The 25,747-nt window shown below is 40.5% G+C and overlaps 1 protein-coding gene across 2 annotated transcripts in view; it reads left to right on the plus strand.

Moving 5' to 3' along the window:
- The first annotated feature begins 454 nt into the window (after nt 1-454).
- Nucleotides 455-25,747, plus strand: part of LOC128691186 (JNK1/MAPK8-associated membrane protein) — a 60,414-nt gene continuing 35,121 nt past the window's right edge. Inside the window, exons 1-3 of one of the 2 annotated variants that reach the window (XM_070089067.1) lie at nt 518-670; nt 1,882-2,574; nt 5,038-5,275. In XM_070089067.1, the coding sequence (XP_069945168.1) occupies nt 2,505-2,574; nt 5,038-5,275 (308 nt within the window). In that variant the 5' untranslated portion in view covers nt 518-670; nt 1,882-2,504. Of the gene's footprint in view, nt 671-1,881; nt 2,575-5,037; nt 5,276-25,747 lie in introns of both variants that reach the window. The other variant, XM_070089066.1, reaches the window with a different exon arrangement.

Consider the following 25,747-nt stretch of genomic DNA (forward strand, 5'->3'; position numbering starts at 1 on the left):
AACTCCCAGGTTCTCTACACATATGCTGCTATGTATGATAATTCTATGTAACTGTATTTGTGTATACCTGAATAAACTTACTTACAGGGACTGGACCCCAAAGTTATGACAGTTAAACAAGTTACAAAGGTAATGAACTCCAGGTAGATCTGTCACAATCATGGCAAGTTACAAAGGTAATGAGAGTTACTTATTTCCATTCCGTATCCGTCCACAGGATGGATGTGGTGCACGATAAACTAGCCACTTCGGTGGCAAAATCTAAATCTAATCTAATCTACATATATGCTGTTATGTATGATAATCTAAGTAACTGTATTTGTGTATACCTGAATAAACTTACTTGCCATAGATTTCAAATCTGGATATTTACCGAAAATATAAATAATTATATTCATGCCATCTTGTAATGTAAATAAATATTTATATTCATACTCCTTTGAGATATAAAAGCAATGTTGTGATTAGTGGACGCAGTATAATAGGCGAGCTCTGATTGGTTGTCCCTCACTATGTTGTTGAGTATGGTGGTGTTTAGTTTTGCTTCATATTAAATTAAGTTTTTAGCCAAATATGGCTGCCAGACCCAGTTTGGCCATATTCACTATTGTCTGCGCTCTTACCTGCATTTACGCTTTTAAGGAAACAAGAAGTTTTTCCTACGATAAAGGTGAGAACGTTAAATATATCGTGTTTCACTATTGCTTTATCTTGTGTCTCACTGTTTGCTTATCTTAAGATAAGATAAGATAAGATTTCGTTCGGATTTTTAACCCCGGAGGGTTAGCCACCCAGGATAACCCAAGAAAGTCAGTGCATCATCGAGGACTGTCTAACTTATTTCCATTGGGGTCCTTAATCTTGTCCCCCAGGATGTGACCCACACCAGTCGACTAACACCCAGGTACCTATTTGCTGCTAGGTGAACAGGACAATAGTGTAAGGAAACGTGTCGAAATGTTTCCACCCGCCGGGAATCGAACCCGGGCCCTCCGTGTGTGAAGCGGGAGCTTTAGCCACCAGGCCATTATTGGCTCATCTTATTGTGTCCCACTACTGTCCAGTCGTATTGTCCCACTACTGCCTGTACATTGTCCCACTACTGCCTCATAACATTGTCCCACTACTGTCTAGTCATATTGTCCTACTACTGCCTCATCTTAGTGTCCCACTACTGTAGCTATATTGTCCCACACACTGCCTAGTCATGTCTCACTACTGCTTCGTCCTAGTGTCCCACTATAGCATTGTATGACCCATGTGGGTTTAGTGCTTGGTTTTGATAATAATAATAATAATAATTGGTGTCCCACTAGTGCTTTGTCTTATTGTGTCCCTGTACTGCCTCTTATTGCTTCTTGGTTCATTACAGTATTGCTTCTACTGCCTAATCTTCCCTTAAGGGATGTTTCTTGACTGGTGAAGGGCTCTTGACCTAAGAAGTTGGACCTGATCTCTCCTTTGTAGAATTAAAACTGCCTCCCATTTCTCCAGGCATTGTATAACCCCTGTCAGTCCTGTAGCTCAGTAGGCAATGCTCTCTCCTCGCACACACTGAGTGTCTGTGGTTCAGTTCCCAGCCGGTTGGAAATGTTGGGGATGTTTCCTTACACTTGCTCTGTCTGTTCACCTAACACTAAGTAGGTACCTGGATGTTAGTCAACTATTGTGGGTCGCATCCTGGGGGGACAAGATTGAAGGACCACAATGGAAATAAGACAGACAGTCCTTGATGATACATTGATATTTTTGGGTTATCCCAGGTGTCTAACCCTCTTGGTTAAAAATCTGAACAAATCTTATCTTTTGGAAATATAAACACATATGCAGTATAATTGAACAAGTATTTTCTAAACTCCACTATCCTCGTCACTTCATCAGAGACTGCAGACGGCGGGCATTAAACATCTTCAACACACCCAGAGAAGACACTTCCGAGAAGAGATACATAGTCCTCCCCACCAACTCCATTACCAAACATGTTTCCAACATCTTTTCCAATACATCATTCCAAGTATCTACCTCCACAACCACGACCATCAAGGACATCACCAGTAGTAGACAGGACAAGCCTCCATCCTCTGCAGGGGTATACATAATCCCTTGTAATAACTGCAACAAATTATATGTGGGCAAAACATCAAGAGACCTCCAAACACGTATTTCAGAACACCAATATGCAAGCAGGACTGACGATACAAGGAATGCCTGTGTACAACATCGCAATTCACACAACCATTTAATTAACTACAGAAACTCAAGACTTATCGCCACAGAAGACAACACTCAATACCGAAGAATCCTGGAATCATCGCTTATCTCTATAACCAACAATTTCAACCAGAACAACGGCTTCTATAACATAGCTGAACCACTCGCCAAGAAACTTCTTCATCGCTATCCCACATAAGAACATAGAACACTGCAGAAGGTCTACTCACAACTTGTCCAATATCCCCGCCAAGCTACCCAAGACTCTATATCTCCACCCGGTAGATCATCAGATGCGGCATTCTCCACCTGACCTCAACATTCTGAACAAGACTATAAATACTCCCGTACCCTCCACCCCAGGTAGATCTGTGTGTGACTTGAAAAAGCCCACTGTGTGGGTGAAACGTTGTCAATAAAGGATCACATTATACTGCATATGTTTATATTTCCACTGTGTCGGTATTTGATACCATTTATTTCCAAATCTTATCTTTTCTTATCCCCCCCCCTTTCCCCCAAATGTAATAATGTTATCTGAATACTTCGAGTGACATACTTTGTCTTAAGATTTCTTAAGGGTAAGTTTGGTGTTCTTGTTAACAGCACAGCCTCACATTCAGTCTGATTCCATATAACCTAAGTGAACATGGAGAAAAAAGGAATTTTATACATGTAAAAATTATTTATAGCTAAGGTTCGTGACTGCTACTTGGTGGAACTCAGCTGTTAGTTTATACATTTTATAATTCACACATCCTATCTATACCATAGAATAAGTCTTGCAGAAATTTTTGTTTTAGGAGATATTAGCAAAAATAGTATACATATATATAGTGGACCCCTGCCTTACAAATGCATCGCGTTACGTTAAATCCGCCATACGGAGCATTTGAACGCAAAAATTTTGCCTCGCCTCATGATAAAAAACGCGCCTTACGTGATTCGTCCGGGACACGTCCCACGTGTGGCCTCAGCGCCAGTGTTTACAAGCCAGCCAGTGCGGTCGCATCTACCCATACATTCGGTACATTTCACATTATCCCAGTGTTTTTAGTGCTTGTAACTGTAAAATAAGTCACCATGGACCCCAAGAAAGCTTCTAGTGCCACCCCTGTGGTAAAAAGGGCGAGAATTAGTATGGAATTGAAAAAAGAGATTAAGGAAATGTGTGCATAGTGGGTTGAACTGCAAACCTTTACGGATGAAAATCACCCTGACACAGCTACTGCAAGCCATGTTGGCAACCTGTACAATGACAATGTTATGGCCCATTTTAGGAAAGTCTTAAGAGAACGGGAGGTACAGAGCTCTATGGACAGATTTGTTGTGTGACAGAGGTCCAGTGACTCTCAAGCTGGTCTTAGTGGCATTAAAAGAAGAAGGGAAGTAACCCCAGAAAAGGACTTGCTACCTCAAGTCCTAATGGAAGGGGATTCCCCTTCTAAACAATAACTTCCACACTCTCACCTCCTCCCATCCCATCAGTCATCACCAGATCTTCAGTAAAGGTAAGTGTCATGTATTCTCAGTTTGTGTGTATTAAAATTAATATTTCGTGTGGTAAAAAATTTTTTTTTTAATAGTACTTTGGGGTGTCAGGAACGGATTAATTTGATTTCCATTATTTCTTATGGGGAAAATTAATTCAGCTAATGATAATTTCGGGTTACAGTGAGCTCTCACGAACGGATTAATATCGTAAGGCGGGGCTCCACTGTATTTATTTGGTTGTGCAGCACTTCTGAGCTAGTCAACACTCACATGCCAGTACCAGTGGCAGAGTAAAGTTAAGTTATATTTGGTTATTGTAGGTTGGGGTAGGTGGGTTTCATCACCATTTATGCAACAAAATAATAACCCGGCTGTAAAATGATTTTAATAATATTGTGCAATTCGGACTATAATTAATGGCAGAAATCCACCGAGGAGCAGTTGTCTACTTTCCCATACTATTTAATGATGTAATATTTCAAGATTATTAAAAGATTATCTTGATTCCATTCTTCATAAAATTTTGAAAATATCATAAAAAGCTGTTTTCATAACACCACAAAAATAACATACAATTTTATTATACTTTACTAAATACATTTAAGGAAAGTCTTTTTGTATTTCCATTATTGTGAGGTGGAAAGGTTGATGATCCATATTAAGAATAAGGAGAAAGAAAACCATCAAAAGTGTAGTTTTGACTGGTTTTATTAAAAAAATTGTAGGTATATACTACTGTATTTGCCAGGGATTAATTATTTAATGTAACTATTTATCAAATTTAATCAGAGTGCTGCAATTGACTTAGTTGGTAGCACCCTCAACTCACTGAGGGATCAGGGTTCAATGCAGTAGCATGGTTTGTGTCCAGGGGAATGGGGCCTTTCTCTTGTAGGGGTGACACCCTTCCCACAAGATTCTTGCTTAAGAACACAGCATCTTTTCTCACCATAAATGGTGGGACTATTTCCCCTTTTATCTAGATTTGCTCATGCTCCTGGTTTATTACATGGAATGTTTTATTGGCATGGATTCCTTAATCACATTGTGATTATAATTTATGTAATTCGAGTGCAGTGGTCATGACAATAGCAAGTCTGTACTGATAATGTAAATTTGTTATGTAGTGTTTGAAATGGATGATGTTGAAAACAATGAATAATGTAAGGTTCAAGTACTCTGTCAATACAGTGGAACAACTAAATTGATTTATGCATTTTGGTTTTGTGTAGGAAATATTGTATGTACCAATCATTTTTTTAAATTGGCACATTATAATCAGTGCATTTATATTTTTGTATATACTATACTGTTCATTCTATAATTTTGCAGGTGTAGTGTCTAATCTCTCTCACTGCCCTGGACGCTATTGTGGTCGTACAAAACTTGAAAATGGGTCCTGGTCGACTTGTGGGGCATGTGAGAGAGGACTTCGACGCAACAATAGAAGTGCTTGTGAAGAATGCAATGATACTCCAGAATTTTATGACAAGTTGTACCTAGGTTTTATGGGGCTGTTACCATTAACATTTCACTTAGGCTGCATTGATGCTGCTGCAAAGAGAAGAACGTAAGTTATCCTGAGCAAGAAGCAGGTTATCCATTTTCCTGCATGAAATAATCCAAAAAAATCAAGTAACTTGAAGTTAAGCTAATCAAGTGTTTATGGGTGTAATACAGATGAGAAAAAAGGGGCTAGCTGTTGATGGTATGCATGAGAGTAAGCTAGATGTCCTAACACTGAGTGAAACAGAGTTTGGGAATTACTAAAACAAAGAAACAAACAAACAAGCAATTTTATTTTTATAAAGTGGAATACAGTATACAGTTGACATTTGAGTAATTGATATGTATAAACTATTTATAGAAAACCCCTTGTTATGTAGAGCATAAATTTGAAAAATGCATAGTTTAAGTTTAGATTGAAGGCTAATCATTATGCATGGTACCTGTTGGTGAGAGTGATGTATAATTGTGAGGGAATAATTGGTTTGAGAGACTTATGGAAAAGTCAGAAAAACTGTTGTAAAACATATAATAGGGAAGTTTAGAGTGCCTATTGTAGATGAAGATCAATCAATCAAATCAGTCAATCAAGTTTATTCTCTATAAGGATTACAATGCAGGGTTTACAGATTTTGGATATTGTGTGGTTTACATGTTATAAAATACTAATTACAGAGGGGGCCACTAGGACACCTAGCATGGCTAGGCATTTCGGGCAGACTTAGATTAATTCTTAACTCTAAATTATTACAAATTATGGAGTAAGTTGGTATTATGACTAAGTGACTGAATCATAGTTTGTGAGTTTAGCAATGTGAATGCTTTTGTTTTGGCACAATACATAGTTTCTATATTGGAGTATCACAGGCAAACTTATGACTAGTTAGGATTCATTATTTTAGGATTAAGATTCGTATTTCTGTGTTTATAGTCAAATGGGTGAGTGAGTGAGTGTAAGTGTGAACCACCAGGTGTTTTCATGTAGTAGTTAGTTGACGGGGTGTATCAGGAAGATAAGATGTTTTCTAACGGTAGTTTTGAAGGTGATGAATGTGTCTGCAGTTCTAGAGTTTTCAGGTAGGGTGTTCCAGATTTTAGGGCCTTTGACATACATTGAATTTTTGTAAAGGTTTAGTCGGACACGGGGAATGTCATAGAGATGTTTGTGTCTGGTGCTATGCCTATGGGTCCTGTCACAACTATCAAGAAAACATTTTAGGTCAAGGTTAATATTGGAATTTAAGGTCCTGTAGATGTAGATTGCACAGTAGTAAGTGTGGATGTTCTGAACAGGTAGTAAGTTTAGATCTATGAAGAGTTGGGGGGGGGTGTTGCCAGGGATGGGATTTAGTGATTATTCTTACTGCAGCTTATGTTGGGTTATTATTGGCTTTAGGTGTGTTGCTGCAGTTGATCCCCAAGCACAAATAGCATAGGTAAGGTATAGATAAATGAGTGAATGGTATAGTGTGAGAAGGGCATTTTGTGGCACGTAGTACAGTATTGTATCTTGGAGTGAATCCCAACCGTTTTGGATACTTTTTTTGTTATGTGTTGGATATGGGTGCTGAAATTAAGATTGTTGTCAAGGTATAGGCCTAGGAATTTGCCCTCATTATGTCTGGCAATTAGAGTATTGTTGATCTTAATGTTAAGTAGCACAACACCTGATCTGCTACCAAACATAATGTAGTAGGTTTTGTCAGTGTTAAGTGTAAATTTATTGGCTGTCATCCAAGTCGATATTTAGAGCAGCTCCTCGTTAACAATGGTGTTGAGGGTGGCAAGATTAGGGTGAGAGATGACATAAGTCGTGTCATCAGCAAAGAGAATGGGTTTCAGGTGTTGGGATACATTTGGAAGATCATTGATGTAAATGAGGAAGAGCAGGGGACCAAGGAAACTTCCCTCTGGAACTCCAGTATCAAGTGGCTGTGTTGTTGATGCTGTGTCTTTAATGGTGACATACTGATACCTATTAGTAAGGTAAAATTTGAAATATGCAAACGCATGGCCTCTTGTACCATAATGGTCAAGTTTGTGGAGTAGGATGCCGTGGTCTACTGTGTCAAAAGTTTTTCTTAGGTCAATAAAAATTCCTAGCAGATATTCCTTATTTTCCAGTGCTGTGTAAAGCAGATCTAGCATTTTTACAATTGCATCATTAGTGCTTTTATTTTTCCTGAATCCAAATTGGCAGGGGTTGAGTATGTTTTGTGCCGTTATAAATGAATATAGTCTCCTGTGCACGAGTTTCTCAAAGATTTTGGATAGCAATGGTAAGTTTGATATTGACCTATAGTTGACTAGCTGGTCTAGTGGCTAACGCGACGGGCTGGAGTTTTGAGACTCTATGACCGCGGGTTCAATCCCGGCCGGGGGTATGGTTTGGTTGACCTATAGTTGTTTACATCTGTAGGGTCACCACCTTTATGTATTGGTGTAACCCTTGCTGTCTTGAGTAGTGTCGGGAAAGTGCTAGTTTCTAGTGACTTGTTAAAAAGTAATGTAATAGCATGCGAAAGGACATGGAGGGGGAGGGCAGCCTTGAAGTTATAATGGTTTCAGGAAGAATAAGATGAATAAGCATAATACACATAAAGAATTAAACATGGGATTTTTGTTTAGGAATCCCCTTCAGCAACCTGCCTCAAACCAGTCAACTCAACAAAAGGTAGCAATCAGAATTTTCACAAATTCTAATTATGGGCAATACACTGTGCCTTTATTGTATCTCTTAAACCTTCTAATAATGTTATTTTTACTACTGTTCACTCTAGTTTTATAACATTGCACTGTAATGCTGATGCTTACCAAGGAGACTTGGTTGAACAGTGTATCAGACAACAACAAAAAAAAATTGGCTGGACAAACAGATGCCTTAGAATGAAAAAAAAAAAAGGCAATAATTCTGGATTTTGTCCATTAGCATGTTCTTTATAATGATAACTTATAAACATTTTTTTTTTTTTAAAAGTCGGCCGTCTCCCACCGAAGCAGGGTGATGCAAAAAGAAAGAAAATCCCCAAAAGAGAAAATACTTTCATCATCATTCAACACTTTCACCTCGCACATAATCACTGTTTTTGCAGAGGTGCTCAGAATACAGTAGTTTAGAAGCATATAAGTATAAAGATACACAACATATCCCTCCATACTGACAATATCCCAAACCCCTCCTTTAAAGTGCAGGCACCGTATTTCCCATTTCCAGGACTCAAGTCCGGCTATATAAAAATAACCGGTTTCCCTGAATCCCATCACTAAATATTACCCTGCTCACACTCCAACAGCTCGTCAGGTCCCAAATACCATTCGTCTCCATTCGCTACTATCTAACACGCTCATGTACACTTGGTGGAAGTCCAAGCCCCTCACCCACAAAACCTCCTTTACCCCCTCCCTCCAACCTTTTTGAGGATGACCCCTACCCTGCCTTCCTTCCTCTACAGATTTATATGCTTGAACTGCAAGAATGACCACCATACTCTAGCTGCCAGGTGCCCTATCAGAAGAGACATACTCAAGAAACAACAACAACAAAAGAAGCACAACCCACAAGCACCCACATATTCTGCTCTCGCCAAGCTTCAAGCAGACACTACCAAGATACTACAAGCCACGCAAGCTGCTCCCACTACTTTCCTCCCAGCACCTGCTGCCGACTCCACCAAGATTCTTTATTGCATCATGTATGCTCATGTACAGAATGCAGCTGAGCCTGGCTCCTTCAACAACACTATCAACGAACTTTTCAAACTAAACAACATGCCTGGCCTCACATTCCCTGCATCACCTTCCACTGAGATCCTACAAACCACTGCAAATATTGCCAGCATAACCGCTGTTCCACCACTGACACAACCTCCACTTGACACAGAGATGGACCAATCAGAGACCACTGAGACATCGACAAATCTTACCAATGAGAGTCCACCACCGCCTGCCTCCACCGTCACCACAACTGTCCAAGCAGAGGCCTTGCCTCTCACAGTTCAACCACCAGCCAAGAAAGCTAAAACTCAAGAACCAAGGGTTGCAGCTCCCCATGCCAATACTACTGCCCCATCGCAACAAGAAGCCAAGGTCAAGAATGGTGGACAATGCACAACCAACCAGAAGAAGAACCAAATGCGAACTCCAGAACGTGATCAAGACCTCCTGGACGAAATTATGTCACCCAACGTTGAAGAACTGGCCAAATGTGTCTACACCACCCTCTGCAGCGCTGGACTCGACCACACCACACTGAAGAACAGGCTGATACCTCCGAATCGGACTAGTGAAGAGGGTACCCCCCACCAGCACTACTATCAAGACAAGTTTCCCCAGCACTTTGCTGTCTGCTAAAGCTGGGGTGTGGCTCCAATGAACCCTGATTTCTGCCTCTGCCCAACTGTGACACTGAAGATGCCAAGCGTGAAGACACTTCCCACTTGGGGAGTCAATGCAAGATAGATGAAGAAGTTACCCTCCAACCGGAGGGCCCAAGAGAGAAGATAGAAGAATGAAGACGAACGACACCCCCGCCCCGGGGGCCACCGCTGGGTCACCATCTGGAGAAGACCCGGGCCAGAAGTACCGGCAAATCTCTAATGAATGAATGAATGAATATGCTCTCCATGTCATTCTACTTTGATCCATTCTCTCTAAATGACCAAACCACCCCTACAACTCCTCTTCAGCCTTCTAATACTTTTATTAACTCCACACCTCCTAATTTCCATACTCCGAATTTTTTTGCACAATATATACACCACACATCGCCCTTAGACAGGACATCTCCACTGCCTCCAACTGTCTCTTTGCTACAGCATTTACAACCCAAGCTTCACACCCACATAAGAGTGTTGGTACCCCTATACTTTCATACATTCCCTTCTTTGCCTCTATAGATAACGTTTTTTGTCTCCACATATACCGCAACACACCACTCACCTTTTTTCCTTCATCAATTCTATCATTAACTTCATCCTTCATAAATCCATCCGCTGACACATCAACTCCAAAATATCTGAAAACATTCACTTCTTCCATACTCCTTTCCAATTTGATATCCAATTTTTCTTTATCTAACTCATTTGATACCCACATCACCGTGCTCTTTTCTATGTTCACTTTCAACTTTCTGCCTTTACACACTCTCAAAACTCGTCCACTAACCTTTGCAATTTTTCTTTAGAATCTCCCATAAGCACAGTATCATCAGCAAAAAGTAACCGTGTCAATTCCCATTTTGTATTTGATTTCCCATAATTTAATCCCACCCCTCTCCCGAACACCCTAGCATTTACTTCTTTTACAACCCCATCTATAAATATATTAAACAACCATGGTGACATTACACATCCCTGTCTAAGACCTACTTTTACCAGGAAGTAGTCTCCCTCTCTTCTACACACCCTAACCTGAGCCTCGGTATCCTCATAAAAACTCTTTACAGCATTTAGTAAATTACTACCTATTCCATATACTGTACCTGTAACATCTCCCACATTGCTTCTCTAACCACTCTATCATATGCCTTTTCTAAATCCATAAATGCAGTGAAAACTTCCCTTCCTTTATCTAAATACTGTTCACATACATGCTTTAATGTAAACACTTGATCTACACATCCCCTACCCACTCTAAAACCTCCTTCCTCATCCGCAATCCTACATTCTGTCTTACCTCTAATTCTTTCAATAATAACCCTACCGTACACTTTTCGTGGTATACTCGGTAACTTAATTCCTCTATAATTTTTACAATCTCTTTTGTCCCCCTTCCCTTTATATAAAGGAACTATACATGCTCTCTGCCAATCCCTAGGTACCTTCCCCTCTTTCATACATTTATTAACCCTTTCAGGGTCCAAGGCCAAAATCTGAAGTCACGCACCAGTGTCCAAGAAATTTTGAAAAAAAAAAAAAATTATTTTTTCTTACAGAATTAAAGAGCATATTTTTGTGAAGGTAATAAAACAAAAAAAAATAGAATCTGATCAGTACTTACCGAGATACAGTGCCAAGAAGTTTGTAGAAAATGATGTGGTGGCGGCAACATCGACGAATTCCACATACGCGTATTATATTATTTTGTTGTTTTAGTTGTTTTTTCTTTTCTTTTCCAATTTTTTTCTATTCCTACTAACATTTGGGGCCTGAGAGACCAACACTGTATATAATTGATATATATATACTCACTGTATTGAACACAATAACCGCACTAAAGTTATTATCATATTATTGTTTACCACTGTTGTTTATTACAATAAACATGCACAAATATTGTATAATACTAATGTTCTATCATATATTTACATATTTACAATCACTGGACATGGTTTTAGAACTGCTGGAGCTTGTGGAACTCCTTGAAACAAGGCACCATGCACAGAGGCACCTTACATTCCTCACACATAAACCGAGTGTCTTTGCGTCTTTGTTGCCGTCGTTTTGTTTGTGCACAGACAATGCATCTCTTCTGAGCAAATTTCTTTTGAGTTGAAGGAAGCTGTATTATGAAATGATCACCTTCTCTTCTCAAACGCTTGGGTATATTGTGATGAATTCGAGGACCATGTTGTATTGCAGGTGTTGTTACCTGGTACTTCATTATGAGTTGTCTGACAACAGACAAACAAAATTCACCATACGGTGGTCTGTTACCAGTCTTTATTTGGTACATATTATATGCATTCAGCATTGAAATGTCCATGAGATGGAAGAAAAGTTTCATGTACCACTTGTAACTCTTACGAACACAGTCAACAAAACCAATCTGCATGTCACACTTGTCAACCAAGCGCATGTTTTGTGTATAATCAATCACTGTCACTGGTTTTCGAATACGTTCATTAGTCACTCGATCAACTTTGCCACTGTCTTGCATTTCATTACGGTGAATGGTTGTCAACAATGTGACATCTCGTTTGTCATGCCACCGTAATGCCATGATGTCATTGGCAGTAAACACCTGCACATCATCACCACGAACACCTGCGTTGAGCCTGGGCATATGTTTACAATTAGAACGCACTGTGCCACACACATCTGTCTTGTTCACTCGCATGAAATCACTGAGTAATGGGCTTGTGTACCAGTTATCGGTATATAATGTGTGGCCCTTACCAAGATAAGGTGCCATCATGTTTCTCACTACGTCACCTGATATACCCAATAACATCTTGGTATCTTTCAGTGTTTTACTACCTGTGTATACAACAATATCCAACACCAGGCCACTGTCACAATCACAGAGTACAAACAATTTTATACCAAAGCGGTTCCTCTTGCTCGGTATATACTGCTTGAATGACAGTCTACCTTTGAACAAAATCAAAGACTCGTCAATTACAAGATTCTTGTATGGATAAAAGTATATCCTGAACTTTTGTTTGAGATACATGAAAACATTTCTAATCTTGTATAACCTGTCACTTCTGTCAGGCCTGGTTTTGTCAGAGAAGTGCAACATACGTAACAGTAAGATAAACCTGTTCACTGGTATTATTTCACTGAAGGATGGGGTACAAATTAGCCGATCTGTGGACCAGTATGCTTTTATATTATGCTTATAGACGTGAGGCATAAGCATTATTGTTGCAAAAAGCAAATACATTTCTGCAACAGTCGTCTCTTTCCACCTGTGTAGTCTTGACTGTGGTGATAAGATCGTATTTGCCATGGTGTACTGAAAATACTTATTACTTTCCCTGACAATAATTTCCATCAATGGCTGGTCAAAGAATAATTCAAAGAATTCCAGTTCATTGGCCGTGGTTCCAAGGGGACAGGTAGGTAGAATTCCACTTTGCGAGTCATCAAAGTGGTGAGGGCTGGGAACAAAATTGGGATTTTGCTGCCAATCCCAGATACGGTTTGCTGGTGGATACTGGACATCATAGGCTGGTTGTACGGGTGGTTGTGGTGGGCTGGTGGGTGACGCTCCGCTTTGTCCTTGAACTGACGAGTCAGCAGCGTGGGTTCCCGCGTGGCACAGCGAGTCACGCATGGCGGTGCCACTACCACCACCAGCCCCACTAACACCATCCACTGATGTCTGTGGCCCATCCATGCCAAGTGTAGCCACATCATCCTCACTATCACTACCTAAAACGGGTGTAGGGCCACGGGATGTACTCCGGGATGTACTCCGGGATGTACTCCGTCCCCTGGACACAGCATAGGGTACACTACCCGAGCGCATGCAGTGGCGAACATACCGACGCTTCACTGGTGAATATGTTTCCTCACTATCACTACTCGAATGATCGTCGAGCGCAATAAAATCACAATCCACGTCAGAATCATCGTCATTACTGAAGTCAGAGGCCAGGCCACGGGAAAATACGTATTAGTTTTCTCTTACGTTTAGGAACACCCGACGGTGAGTCACGAGTGCCCACACCAGAGGTAGAAGGTCGAGGATCGTCGGGGTTTTCTGCACTATTATTGATATCCTGGTCATTATTTTCGATCACTAACTTATCAAAGCCGTAGAATTCGTCTTCATTTCCACTTCCATCAGTGTCAGAACTATCAGACAGGAAGAGGAGAGTCCCAATTTTCCGGGGAGTGAGAGCTGACTTGCGACGAGGCATGGTGAAAAAGGGTGACTGAGCCGGCGTTCCCACAATGCTATGCAGGCGCCTAGATTTTTTGTTTATGGCGCACACCCATGGCGCAGACCCATTCTCTCATATGTAGGCCTATGAGCGCTTTCGCGCTAAATTTGACGGCGCTAGAATTTTGGCATAGATCTACGGTTTGGACACTCACCGACCAGCCGTAGATCTACGGGACGGACCCTGAAAGGGTTAAACAAAAATACCAACCACTCCAACACAATATTTCCCCTGCTTTTAACATTTCTGTCATGATCCCATCAGTTCCAGCTGCTTTACCCCCTTTCATTCTACGTAATGCCTCACACACTTCCCCCACACTCACATCCTGCTCTTCACACCTAAAAGATGTTATACCTCCCTGGCCAATGCATGAAATTACCGCCTCCCTTTCTTCGTCAACATTTAAAAGTTCCTCAAAATATTCCCGCCATCTACCCAATACCTCCATCTCCCCAACTACTAACTCCCCCACTCTGTTTTTAACTGACAAATCTAGTCATTCCCTAGGCTTTCTTAACTTGTTTAACTCCAAAATTTTTTCTTATTTTCATTAAAATTTGTTAACAATGCCTCTCCTTCTCTATCATCTGCTCTCCTTTTGCACTCTCTCACCACTCTCTTCACCTTTCTTTTACTCTGCACATACTCTGCTCTTCTTATAACACTTTGCTTTGTAAAAACCTCTCATAAGCTACCTTTTTCTCTTTTATCACACCGTTTACTTCATCATTCCACCAATCACTCCTCTTTCCTCCTGTACCCACCCTCCTATAGCCACAAACTTTTGCCCCACATTCTAATACTGCATTTTTAAAACTATTCCAACCCTCTTCAACTCCCCCACTACTCATACTTGCACTAGCCAACCTTTCTGCCAATAGTTGCTTATCTTGCCTGAATTTCCTCCTCCATTATTTTATACACTTTCACCTCTCTCATAATTGTTATTGTCATTTTCCTCTTGTCCCATCTACCTCTTACTCTAACTGTAGCTACAACTAAATAATAATCTGATACATCAGTTGCTCCTCTATAAACATGTACATCCTGGAGCCTACCTATTAACCTTTTATCCACGAGTACATAATCTAAAAAACTTCTGTACTTTCATTATGTGCTATATCATACTTTGTATATTTTTTTATCCTCTTTTTCATAAAATATGTATTGCTTATTACCAAACCTCTTTCTTCACATAGCTCAATTAAAGGTTCCCCATTTTCATTTACCCCTGGCACCCCAAATTTACCTACTACTCCCTCCACAACATTTTTACCCACTCTAGCATTGAAATCTCCAACCACAAGTACTCCCTCACTTGGTTCAAAACTCCCCACACGTTCACTCAACATTTCCCAAAATCTCTCTCTCTCCTCTACACTTCTCTCTTCTCTAGGTGCATATATGCTTACTATAACCCACTTTTCACATCGAACCTTTATTTTACTCCACACAATCCTTGAATTAATACATTTATACTCCCTCTTTTCCTGCCATAGCTTATCCTTCAACATTATTGCTACTCCTTCTTTAGCTCTAACTCTATTTGAAACCCCTGACCTAATCCCATTTATTTCTCTCCACTGAAAATCTCCCACCCCCTTTAGCTTTGTTTCACTTAAAGCCAGGACATCCAGCTTCTTCTCATTCATAACATCCACAATCATCTCTTTCTTATCATTTGCACAACATCCACGCACATTCAGACATCCCACTTTGACAATTTTCTTCTTATTCATTTTAGTAATCATTACAGGAAAATGGGTTACTAACCCATTGTTCCCGGCACTTTAGTTGACTTTTACAACACACATGGCTTTCGGAGGAAAGATTCTTTTTCCACTTCCCCATGGATATGAAAGGAAAAGTAATAAGAAACAAGAACTATTAAGATAAAACCAAAGAAAACTCAGATGAGTGTGTATAAGTAAACGTGTACATGTATGTGTAGTGTGGCCTAAGTGTAAGTAGAAGTAACAAGATGTACCTTAAATCTTGCATGTTTATGAGACACAAAAAATACACCAGCAATCCTACCATCATGTAAAACTAATATGTACAGGCTTCCTTTTTTCACTCACTTGGTAGGACGTTAGTACCTTCCTGAATGGTTGCTGTCTACCAACCTACTACCTTTTCTTCTTTCAACAATTCTCCAATGCCAATGGTATTGACGATTGGACAGACATTTTTCTTAACAAAATACTTTGACTATACAACAAACATTGTCCTATAAAAACGAAACAGATCACGAATAAACGGCTTGGTTGCCCATGGCTAACCAGCAGCATTCTGAAATCCATTAATAAGAAACACCAATATGAAAAGCAATATAGACTGGGCTTAATACACAAAGATATTCTTAAACAATATTCAACAGTTCTCACCAAATTAATAAAGAAAGCCAAACAACTGTACTACACCAGCAGATTCACTGACACAAGAGGAGATATAAAAAAGACCTGGAAAACACTTTCCCAGATTCTGGGGACCCACAAACTGAAAAAAACCAAGAATATTGCTCTAACTAAACCTCATGAAACACCACTGCATCCCACTGATACAGCTAACAAGATAAATGACTTCTTCTCAAACATAGGATCTAATCTCGCTAGTAAAATCCCATGTACCAATGCCCGTGCCGGGGACTACCTAGATGGGAATTTCCCAAATTCCTTCTATCTTGTACCAACTGAGTCCACGGAAGTCACCGCGATCATAAAGTCACTTAAAAATAACTCGGGGAATCTGTCTCACGTCCCACCATTATTGTACAAGCGAGCGCCCCATGTCCTTTCGCATGCTATTACATTACTTTTTAACAAGTCACTAGAAACTAGCACTTTCTCGACACTACTCAAGACAGCAAAGGTTACACCAATGACACAGTAGACCACGGCATCCTACTCCACAAACTTGACCACTATGGTATAAGAGGCCATGCGCTTGCTTATTTTAAATCCTACCTTTCTGATAGGTATCAGTATGTCACCATTAAAGACAGCCTCATCAATACGGCCACTTGATACTGGAGTTCCGCAGGGAAGTGTCCTTGGACCCCTGCTCTTCCTCATTTACATCAATGATCTTCCAAACATATCCCAACACCTGAAACCCATTCTCTTTGCTGACGACACGACTTATGTCATCTCCCACCCTAATCTTGCCACCCTCAACACCATTGTTAACGAGGAGCTGCTCAAAATATCAACTTGGATGACAGCCAATAAACTTACACTTAACACTGGCAAAACCTACTATATTATGTTTGATAGCAGAGCAGGTGTTGCGCAACTTAACATTAAGATCGACAAAACTCTAATTGCCAGACATAATAAGGGCAAATTCCTTGGCCTATACCTCGACAACAACCTAAATTTCAGCACCCATATCCAACACATAACAAAAAAAGTATCCAAAACAGTGGGGATCCTCTCCAAGATACGATACTACGTGCCGCAGACTACCCTTCTCACACTATACCATTCACTTATATATCCATACCTCACCTATGCTATCTGTGCTTGGGGTTCAACTGCAGCAACACACCTAAAGCCAATAATAACCTAACAAAAAGCCGCAGTAAGAATAATCACTAAATCCCATCCCTGGCAACACCCCCCCCCCCACTCTTCATAGATCTAAACTTACTCTCTGTTCAGAACATCCACACTTACTACTGTGCAATCTATATCTACAGGACCTTAAATTCCAATATTAACCTTGACCTAAAACGCTTTCTTGATAGTTATGACAGGATCCTCAGGCATAACACCAGACACAAACATCTCTATGACATTCCCCGTGTTCGACTAAACCTTTACAAAAATTCAATGTATTTCAAAGGACCTAAAATCTGGAACACCCTGCCTGAAAACTCTAGAACTGCAGACACATTCATCACTTTCAAAACTACAGTTAGAAAACATCTTATCTCCCTGATCCATCCCGACAACTAACTACATGATATCTACCTGGTGGTTCACAATTACACTCACTCATTCACTGACTATAAACCCAGAAATACTAATCTTAATCTTAAAATAATAAATCCTAACTAGTCATAAGCTTGCCTATGATACTTCAATATAGACACTTCGTATTGTGCCAAAACAAAAGCATTCACATTGCTAAACTCACAAATTATGATGTAGTCACTTAGCCTTAATACCATAATCTGTAAGGATTTAATGTTAAGAATTAATCTAAGTCTGCTCGAAATGCCTAGCCATGTTAGGTGTCCTAGTGGCCCCCTCTGTAATTAGTATTTTATAACATGTAAACCACACAATACCCAAAACCTGTAAACCCCACATTGTAACCCTTATAGAGAATAAACTTGAATTGAATTGAACAAACTGGCCGTATTGCACCAAGGCAGGGTGGCCGAAAAAGAAAAACGAAAGTTTCTCTTTCTAAATTTAGTAATTTATGCAGGAGAAGGGGTTACTAGCTCCTTTGTCCTGGCATTTTAGTCACCTCTTACAATACGCATGCCTTACGGAGGAAGAATTCTGTTCCACTTCCCCATGGATATAGGAGGAAATAAACAAGAACAAGAACTGGAAAGAAAATAGAAGAAAACCCAGAGGGGTGTGTGTATATATGCTTGTACATGTATGTATAGTGTGACCTAAGTGTAAGTAGAAGTAGCAAGACGTACCTGAAATCTTGCGTGTTTATGTGACAGACAAAAGACACCAGCAATCCTACCATCATGTAAAACAGTTACAGGCTTTCGTTTTACACTCACTTGGCAGGATGGTAGTACCTCTCTGGGTGGTTGCTGTCTACCAACCTACCTTTCTTTTTTTCAACACACCGGCCGTATCCCACCAAGGCAGGGTGGCTCAAAAGGAAAAACGAAAGTTTCTCCTTTTACATTTAATAATATATGCAGGAGAAGAGGTTGCTAGCCCCTTGCTCCCGGCATTTTAGTCTCCTCTTACAACACGCATGGCTTACGGAGGAAGAATTCTATTCCACTTCCCCATGGAGATAAGAAATAAACAAGAACAAGAACTAGAAAGAAAATAGAAGAAAACCCAGAGGGGTGTGTATATATATGCTTGTACATGTATGTATAGTGTGACCTAAGTGTAAGTAGAAGTAGCAAGACGTACCTGAAATCTTGCATGTTTATGAGACTGACAAAAGACACCAGCAATCCTACCATCATGTAAAACAGTTACAGGCTTTCGTTTTACACTCACTTGGCAGGATGGTAGTACCTCTCTGGGTGGTTGCTGTCTACCAACCTACCTATTAAGATTAAATAAAATTGTAATACAGTTAACCTCTACTATCTTATCTAGTTTTTAGTAGTTACTATGTACTATTATCTGTCTAGTTTTAAGTAGTTTCTATGTACAGTGGACCCCCGCATAACGATGGCATCGCATAGCGATTTTTCCGCATAACGATTACTTTTATCGCAAAATTTTTGCCCCGCATACCGATTAAAAACCCGCATACCGATTTTCGTCCGAGACGCGTCCAATGTGCCCTCAGCCAGCCTCACATGTGCCGCTCCGTCCCATTGTTTACCAGCCAGCCTCCGCGGTAACATCCAAGCATACACTCGGAATATTTCGTATTATTACAGTATTTTCGGTGCTGTTTCTGGAAAATAAGTGACCATGGGCCCCAAGAAAGCTTCTAGTGCCAACCCTGTGGTGAAAAGGGTGAGAATTAGTATGGAAATTAAGAAAGATTTTGAAGGGTTTGGGGCTAACCCTGAGAAGCCTATGCCAGTTGTGGAATCCATTGTGCCTACTTCAAAGATTAAGGAAATGTGTGCACAGTGGGTTGAACTGCAAACCTTTATAGATGAAAATCACCCTGACACAGCTGTTGCAAGCCGTGCTGGTGACTATTTCAATGACAATGTTGTGGCCCATTTTAGACAAATCGTAAAGGAACGGGAGGTACAGAGCTCTATGGACAGATTTGTTGTGCGACAGAGGTCCAGTGACTCTCAAGCTGGTCCTAGTGGCATTAAAAGAAGAAGGGAAGTAACCCCGGAAAAGGACTTGCTACCTCAAGTCGTAATGGAAGGGGATTCCCCTTCTAAACAGTAAGAAGATAATGCTCTCCCCTCCTCCCATCCCATCAATCATCACCAGATCTTCAATAAAAGTAAGTGTCATTTAATTGTGCATGCCTTTTTCAGTTTGTGTGTATTAAAATTAACATTTCATGTGGTAAAAAAATTTTTTTTTCATACTTTTGGGCGTCTTGCACGGATTAATTTGATTTCCATTATTTCTTATGGGGAAAATTCATTCGCATAACGATTATTTCGCATAACGATGAGCCCTCTTGCACGGATTAAAATCGTTAACCGGGGGTCCACTGTATTAGGATTAGTCTGCCCAAAATGCCCTGGCATGATAGTGGCTTTCTTTGTACTTAGCAAACCAAAACTGTAATTACACATCAGTGACAATACTTTCCACAACTGGCATAGGCTCCTCAGGGTCAGCCTCAAACCCTTCAAAGTCCCTCTCTTGTACACATTCTGGCCACAGTTTTCTCCAAGCAGAGTTCAAAGTCCTGCAAGTCACTCCCTCCCAGGGCTTACCTATAGGGTTTATGCAATGGAGGATATTGAAGTGATCTTTCCAGAACTCTCTTAGGGTCAGTTCAGTGTCTGAGGTCACTTCAAGCACTTTTGAAACACTGCTTTGGGGTATAGTTTTTTGAAGTTTGAAATGACCTGCTGGTCCATGGGCTGGAGGAGAGGAGTTGTATTCAGGGGCAAGAACTTCACTGTGATGAAACAAAACTCCTCCACTATTTGCTCTTCCAAGTCTGGAGGATGAGCAGGAGCATTGTCCATTACCAGGAGGCACTTGAGTTCCAATTTATTTTCCAGGAGGTATTTCTTCACACTGGGGCCAAACACTTCATTAAACCAATCAAGGAAAATTTCCCTTGTGACCCATGCCTTACTGTTAGCCTTCCACATCACACACAATTCACTCTTGGCGACACTGTTTTTCTTGAACACAATGGGATTTTCAGAGTGATAGACCAGTAAAGGCTTCACTTTGCAATCCCCACAAGCATTACTACAAAACATGAGAGTTAGCCTGTCTTTCATAGGTTTGTGTCCTGGGAGTTCCATTTCCTCTTGGGTGATGTAGGTCCTCTTTGGCATTTTCTTCCAAAACAGTCCTGTTTCGTCACAGTTGAACACTTGCTGGGGTTTGAATTTTTCAGTGTCTGCATACCCCTTAAACTCCTGTAGAAACTTCTCAGCCTCCCTGTTGTCTGAACTGGCAGCCTCACCATGCCTTACCACACTGTGTATGCCACTACACTTCTTAAATCTCTGAAACCAGACTTTGCTGGCCTTAAAATCACAAACATCACCACTCGTTGCAGGCATTTTCTTTACAAGGTTGTCATGCAACTGCCTTGCCTTTTCACATATTATCGACTGCATAATACTATCTCCTGCTAACTGTTTTTGGGTAATCCGCACCAACAATGACCTCTCAACTTCTTTGAGGGTTTGCGATCTCTTTTTTGTCAGCATATCTACCCCTTTTGCAACAACAGCACACTTTATTTCCTTTTCCTTCGCCACGATCAAAGTGATGGTTGAATGGGGTTTGCCACACGTCCTGGCAAGCTCTGTAACACACACTCCACTCTCATATTTTTCAATGATTTCTTTCTTGAATTTGATTGTGTTCCTCACTTTCTTTACCAAAGGGCTGGCACTAGCTTTCTTTGGGCCCATGGTGATTTATTAAGCAGTTGCAAGCACAAAAAACAATGGATTATTATGAAATGTATCGTATGAACCCGTGGGGTGATGGTCACTTGCTGGTAAACAATGGCATACTGAGTGTGAATGGTGCTAAAGACTGGCTTTGCGTGCGCACTGATGGCGGACGCGTACCAGATGGTCGCAGAATCATGAGGCCAGTCACGAATCGCAAGGGTATATTTTGGCGAGGAAAGTTGCCAAAAGTCGGATTTCACAAAAGTCACGGCCGCTGAACGGCACGGGTTCACTGTGCTTCAGAGATGATGACGCTGCCTTTATTTTGCTCGATTGCGTTGGAAACAGCGATTAATGATGATTCAAGGCATTTACGTCTGTGGAAATTAGGCTCTCGATTACTAGTCGGGCGTCGTTGAATTTCATGAGGCGATTGGTGAAATTTCAGTGTTGTACGCAGGCATTGTTCAAGTTATCATTCCTGCATGTGTTAATGTGTTCATTGAGGCATGTTTCGAGGTTCCTAGCTGTTTCACCTACATGTATCTTGTCACGGCCTCCTCATGGTATGGTGTAAACTCCTGCCCCGACTGGTTCATGGTGGTTCAGTTTTGTCGAACAAAGCCTGCGTACAACACCAAAATTTCACCAGTCACCTCATGAAATTCAACGACTCCCAACTAGTAATCAGAGAGCCTAATTTCTGCAGACATAAATGCCTTGAATCATCATTAATCACTGTTTCTAACACAAGCAAAATGAAGGCAGCTTCATCATTTCTGACGTATTAGCAAAAATCCTCCTCAAAACAATAAACCCTGTCATCACATATTCTCTACTACACAAGAACACAACAGAGGAGGAGCACTGAATCAGACCTTCTCAGATCCATCCACCTACAGAAATATTTGTCTAACCTATCTTTGTTACCCAAGTACAGTAATACCTTTTATAACGTTTTACTCATGTGCAAGTTGACTGTTCTACCATATTGTCTTACTACAACTACTACTACTACTACTACTAATATTACTACTACTACTACTACCACTAGTATTACACCTCACTCTCTCTCTCTAAGCCTATACGTATATACCCTCTGTGTCCATGTATTGTTTGTAACTGCTTGATAAAGATCCTGGAGAGTGAAACATTTCCACAATAAAATGTGACATTAGTTTCACTTGTGTCCTTATACTTTAAAATAACTTACATCTACTTCTAACATATAACTACATAGTGGAAGTTTTGTAAGAACAATTCATTAGGTATTTTACATGTACAACAGCCTTTACCCTTTATGAAAGTTATTTTTTATTTTTTATTATCAAACTGGCCGATTCCCACCAAGGCAGGGTGGCCCGAAAAAGAAAAACTTTCACCATCATTCACTCCATCACTGTCTTGCCAGAAGGGTGCTTTACACTACAGTTTTTAAACTGCAACATTAACACCCCTCCTTCAGAGTGCAGGCACTGTACTTCCCATCTCCAGGACTCAAGTCCAGCCTGCCGGTTTCCCTGAACCCCTTCATAAATGTTACTTTGCTCACACTCCAACAGCACGTCAAGTATTAAAAACCATTTGTCTCCATTCACTCCTATCAAACACGCTCACGCATGCCTGCTGGAAGTCCAAGCCCCTCGCACACAAAACCTCCTTTACCCCCTCCCTCCAACCTTTCCTAGGCCGACCCCTACCCCACCTTCCTTCCACTACAGACTGATACACTCTTGAAGTCACTCTGTTTCGCTCCATTCTCTCTACATGTCCGAACCACCTCAACAACCCTTCCTCAGCCCTCTGGACAGCAGTTTTGGTAATCCCACACCTCCTCCTAACTTCCAAACTACGAATTCTCTGCATTATATTCGCACCACACATTGCCCACAGACATGACATCTCCACTTCCTCCAGCCTTCTCCTCGCTGCAACATTCATCACCCATGCTTCACACCCATATAAGAGTTGGTAAAACTATACTCTCATATACTTCTCAGTGCCAACAACAACATAACTATTTTTAACTACAATATCAGATCTTTAAGCAAGCATTACGATGACCTCATAGCATTACTAAATTCCTTACATGCCAATATGTCCATCATTACACTAACTGAAACCTGGCTAAAGCCTGATAGTACAGATGTCTATGCCATTCCTGGTTACACAGCCATACACAACTGTAGGCCAGACCAACAAGGGGGTGGCACAGCCATATACTACTCAGACCAACTAGAATGTATCACTAATACTTGCACAAGGGATGAACATGGGGAATATATAATAGCCAAATTCAAATCCAAATACCTACAAAAACCTCTCACATTGATAAACATTTACAGAGTTCCACAGTCAAACATTAGCCAATTTAGTCAAAACCTAGGAAGTATGATAACTGATGCACGCATGAACAAAGATCACTTACTACTCTCAGGTGACTTCAATATAAATCTCCTGCAAGACCAGGACCCACACGTTACTGAATTCACAAACACAATGAGTAACTGTATGTTGCTACCAACAGTAACAAAACCTACAAGAGTTACAGAGACTAGTGTTTCCCTACTTGACCACATCTGGACCAACACCATATCCCCTTTAAAATCAGGCATAATTACAGATAATACCACAGACCACTACCCTACTTTTCTCATAACAACTCTTGGTAAATTACCCCAAGACACTACTAAAGTCACCTTCAGACTTCACAATGAGGCAGCCATTAATAACTTCACAACAGCAGTAGCAAACATTGACTGGCACACTGAGCTAGAAATCTATACAGATATTGACGAATGTATTAATAATTTTCTAAAAAAGACACAATACCTCTATAACAAGCACTGCCCTAAAAAAACTAAACAGATGACAGCTAAGAGACTGAACAGTCCCTGGTTAACACCCAGCATTCTCAAATCCATAAATACAAAACACCAATATGAAAAACAGTACAGAATGGGTCACATAACCAGAGACCAAACAAAACGTTACTCGTCAATCCTAACCAGCCTAATAAGAAGGGCAAAAAAATTGTATTATGAGAACAGATTATCCAACTTACGAGGTGATATAAAAAAGACCTGGAAAACCCTATCAGAAATTCTAGGAACAAAAAAGATATCACGAAATAGCGAAATAAAATTAGCAAAATCAGATGAACCCCAACTCCCACCAACAGAAACAGCAAACAGACTCAATGACTTCTTCTCCACTATAGGACAAAACCTTGCCAATAAAATCCCAAGCTCAGATACCCCACCAAATGACTACCTCACTGGCAACTACCCGAACACACTGTTCCTAGCTCCGACTAACCCATACGAAGTCTCCCTTATTATCAACACGCTAAAAAACAAGGCAGGAGATTTAAATACCTTACAACCCTTTATATACAAAAAAGTGTCACAAGTGCTATCACCAATCATTGCAACACTCTTTAACAAATCCATTGAATCCTCCACCTTCCCCACAGTACTCAAAATAGCAAGGGTCACCCCGATCCACAAAGGAGGAGACCAAACAGAGTTGAATAACTATAGGCCAATATCCAACTTACACCCTCTCTCAAAAATCTTCGAAAAATTAATTCATAAACGAATCTACTCCTACCTTATCTCCCAAAACATACTCAACCCCTGCCAATTTGGATTCAGGCCAAATAAAAATACTAATGATGCTATTATACACATGCTAGAACATATATACACTGCAATAGAGAAAAAAGAAGTCCCACTGGGGATCTTCATTGACTTACGTAAAGCTTTTGATACAGTTAACCATGACTTGCTCCACGTAAAATTGTCACACTATGGTATAAGAGGGCACTCCCTCAACTACCTCAAGTCATACCTCAGCAACAGAAGCCAATATGTGTATGCAAATGGGGCAAACTCTTCTGCACAACCAATTACAGTTGGTGTCCCACAGGGAAGTGTCCTTGGCCCTCTTCTCTTTCTCCTATACATAAATGACCTACCAAATGCTTCGCAATTACTCAAACCCACACTATTTGCAGATGACACTACATACGTCTTCTCCCACCCGAGCCCAGTCACGCTAGCCAATACTGTAAATACAGAATTACAGAAAATATCTACCTGGATGAAGACTAACAAACTTACACTAAACATTGACAAAACCTACTTCATTCAGTTTGGTAACAGAGCTACAGATGTCCCTCTTAA

This window comes from Cherax quadricarinatus, chromosome 27 (assembly GCF_038502225.1).
Source record: "Cherax quadricarinatus isolate ZL_2023a chromosome 27, ASM3850222v1, whole genome shotgun sequence".
In the NCBI taxonomy this organism is placed as follows: domain Eukaryota; kingdom Metazoa; phylum Arthropoda; class Malacostraca; order Decapoda; family Parastacidae; genus Cherax; species Cherax quadricarinatus.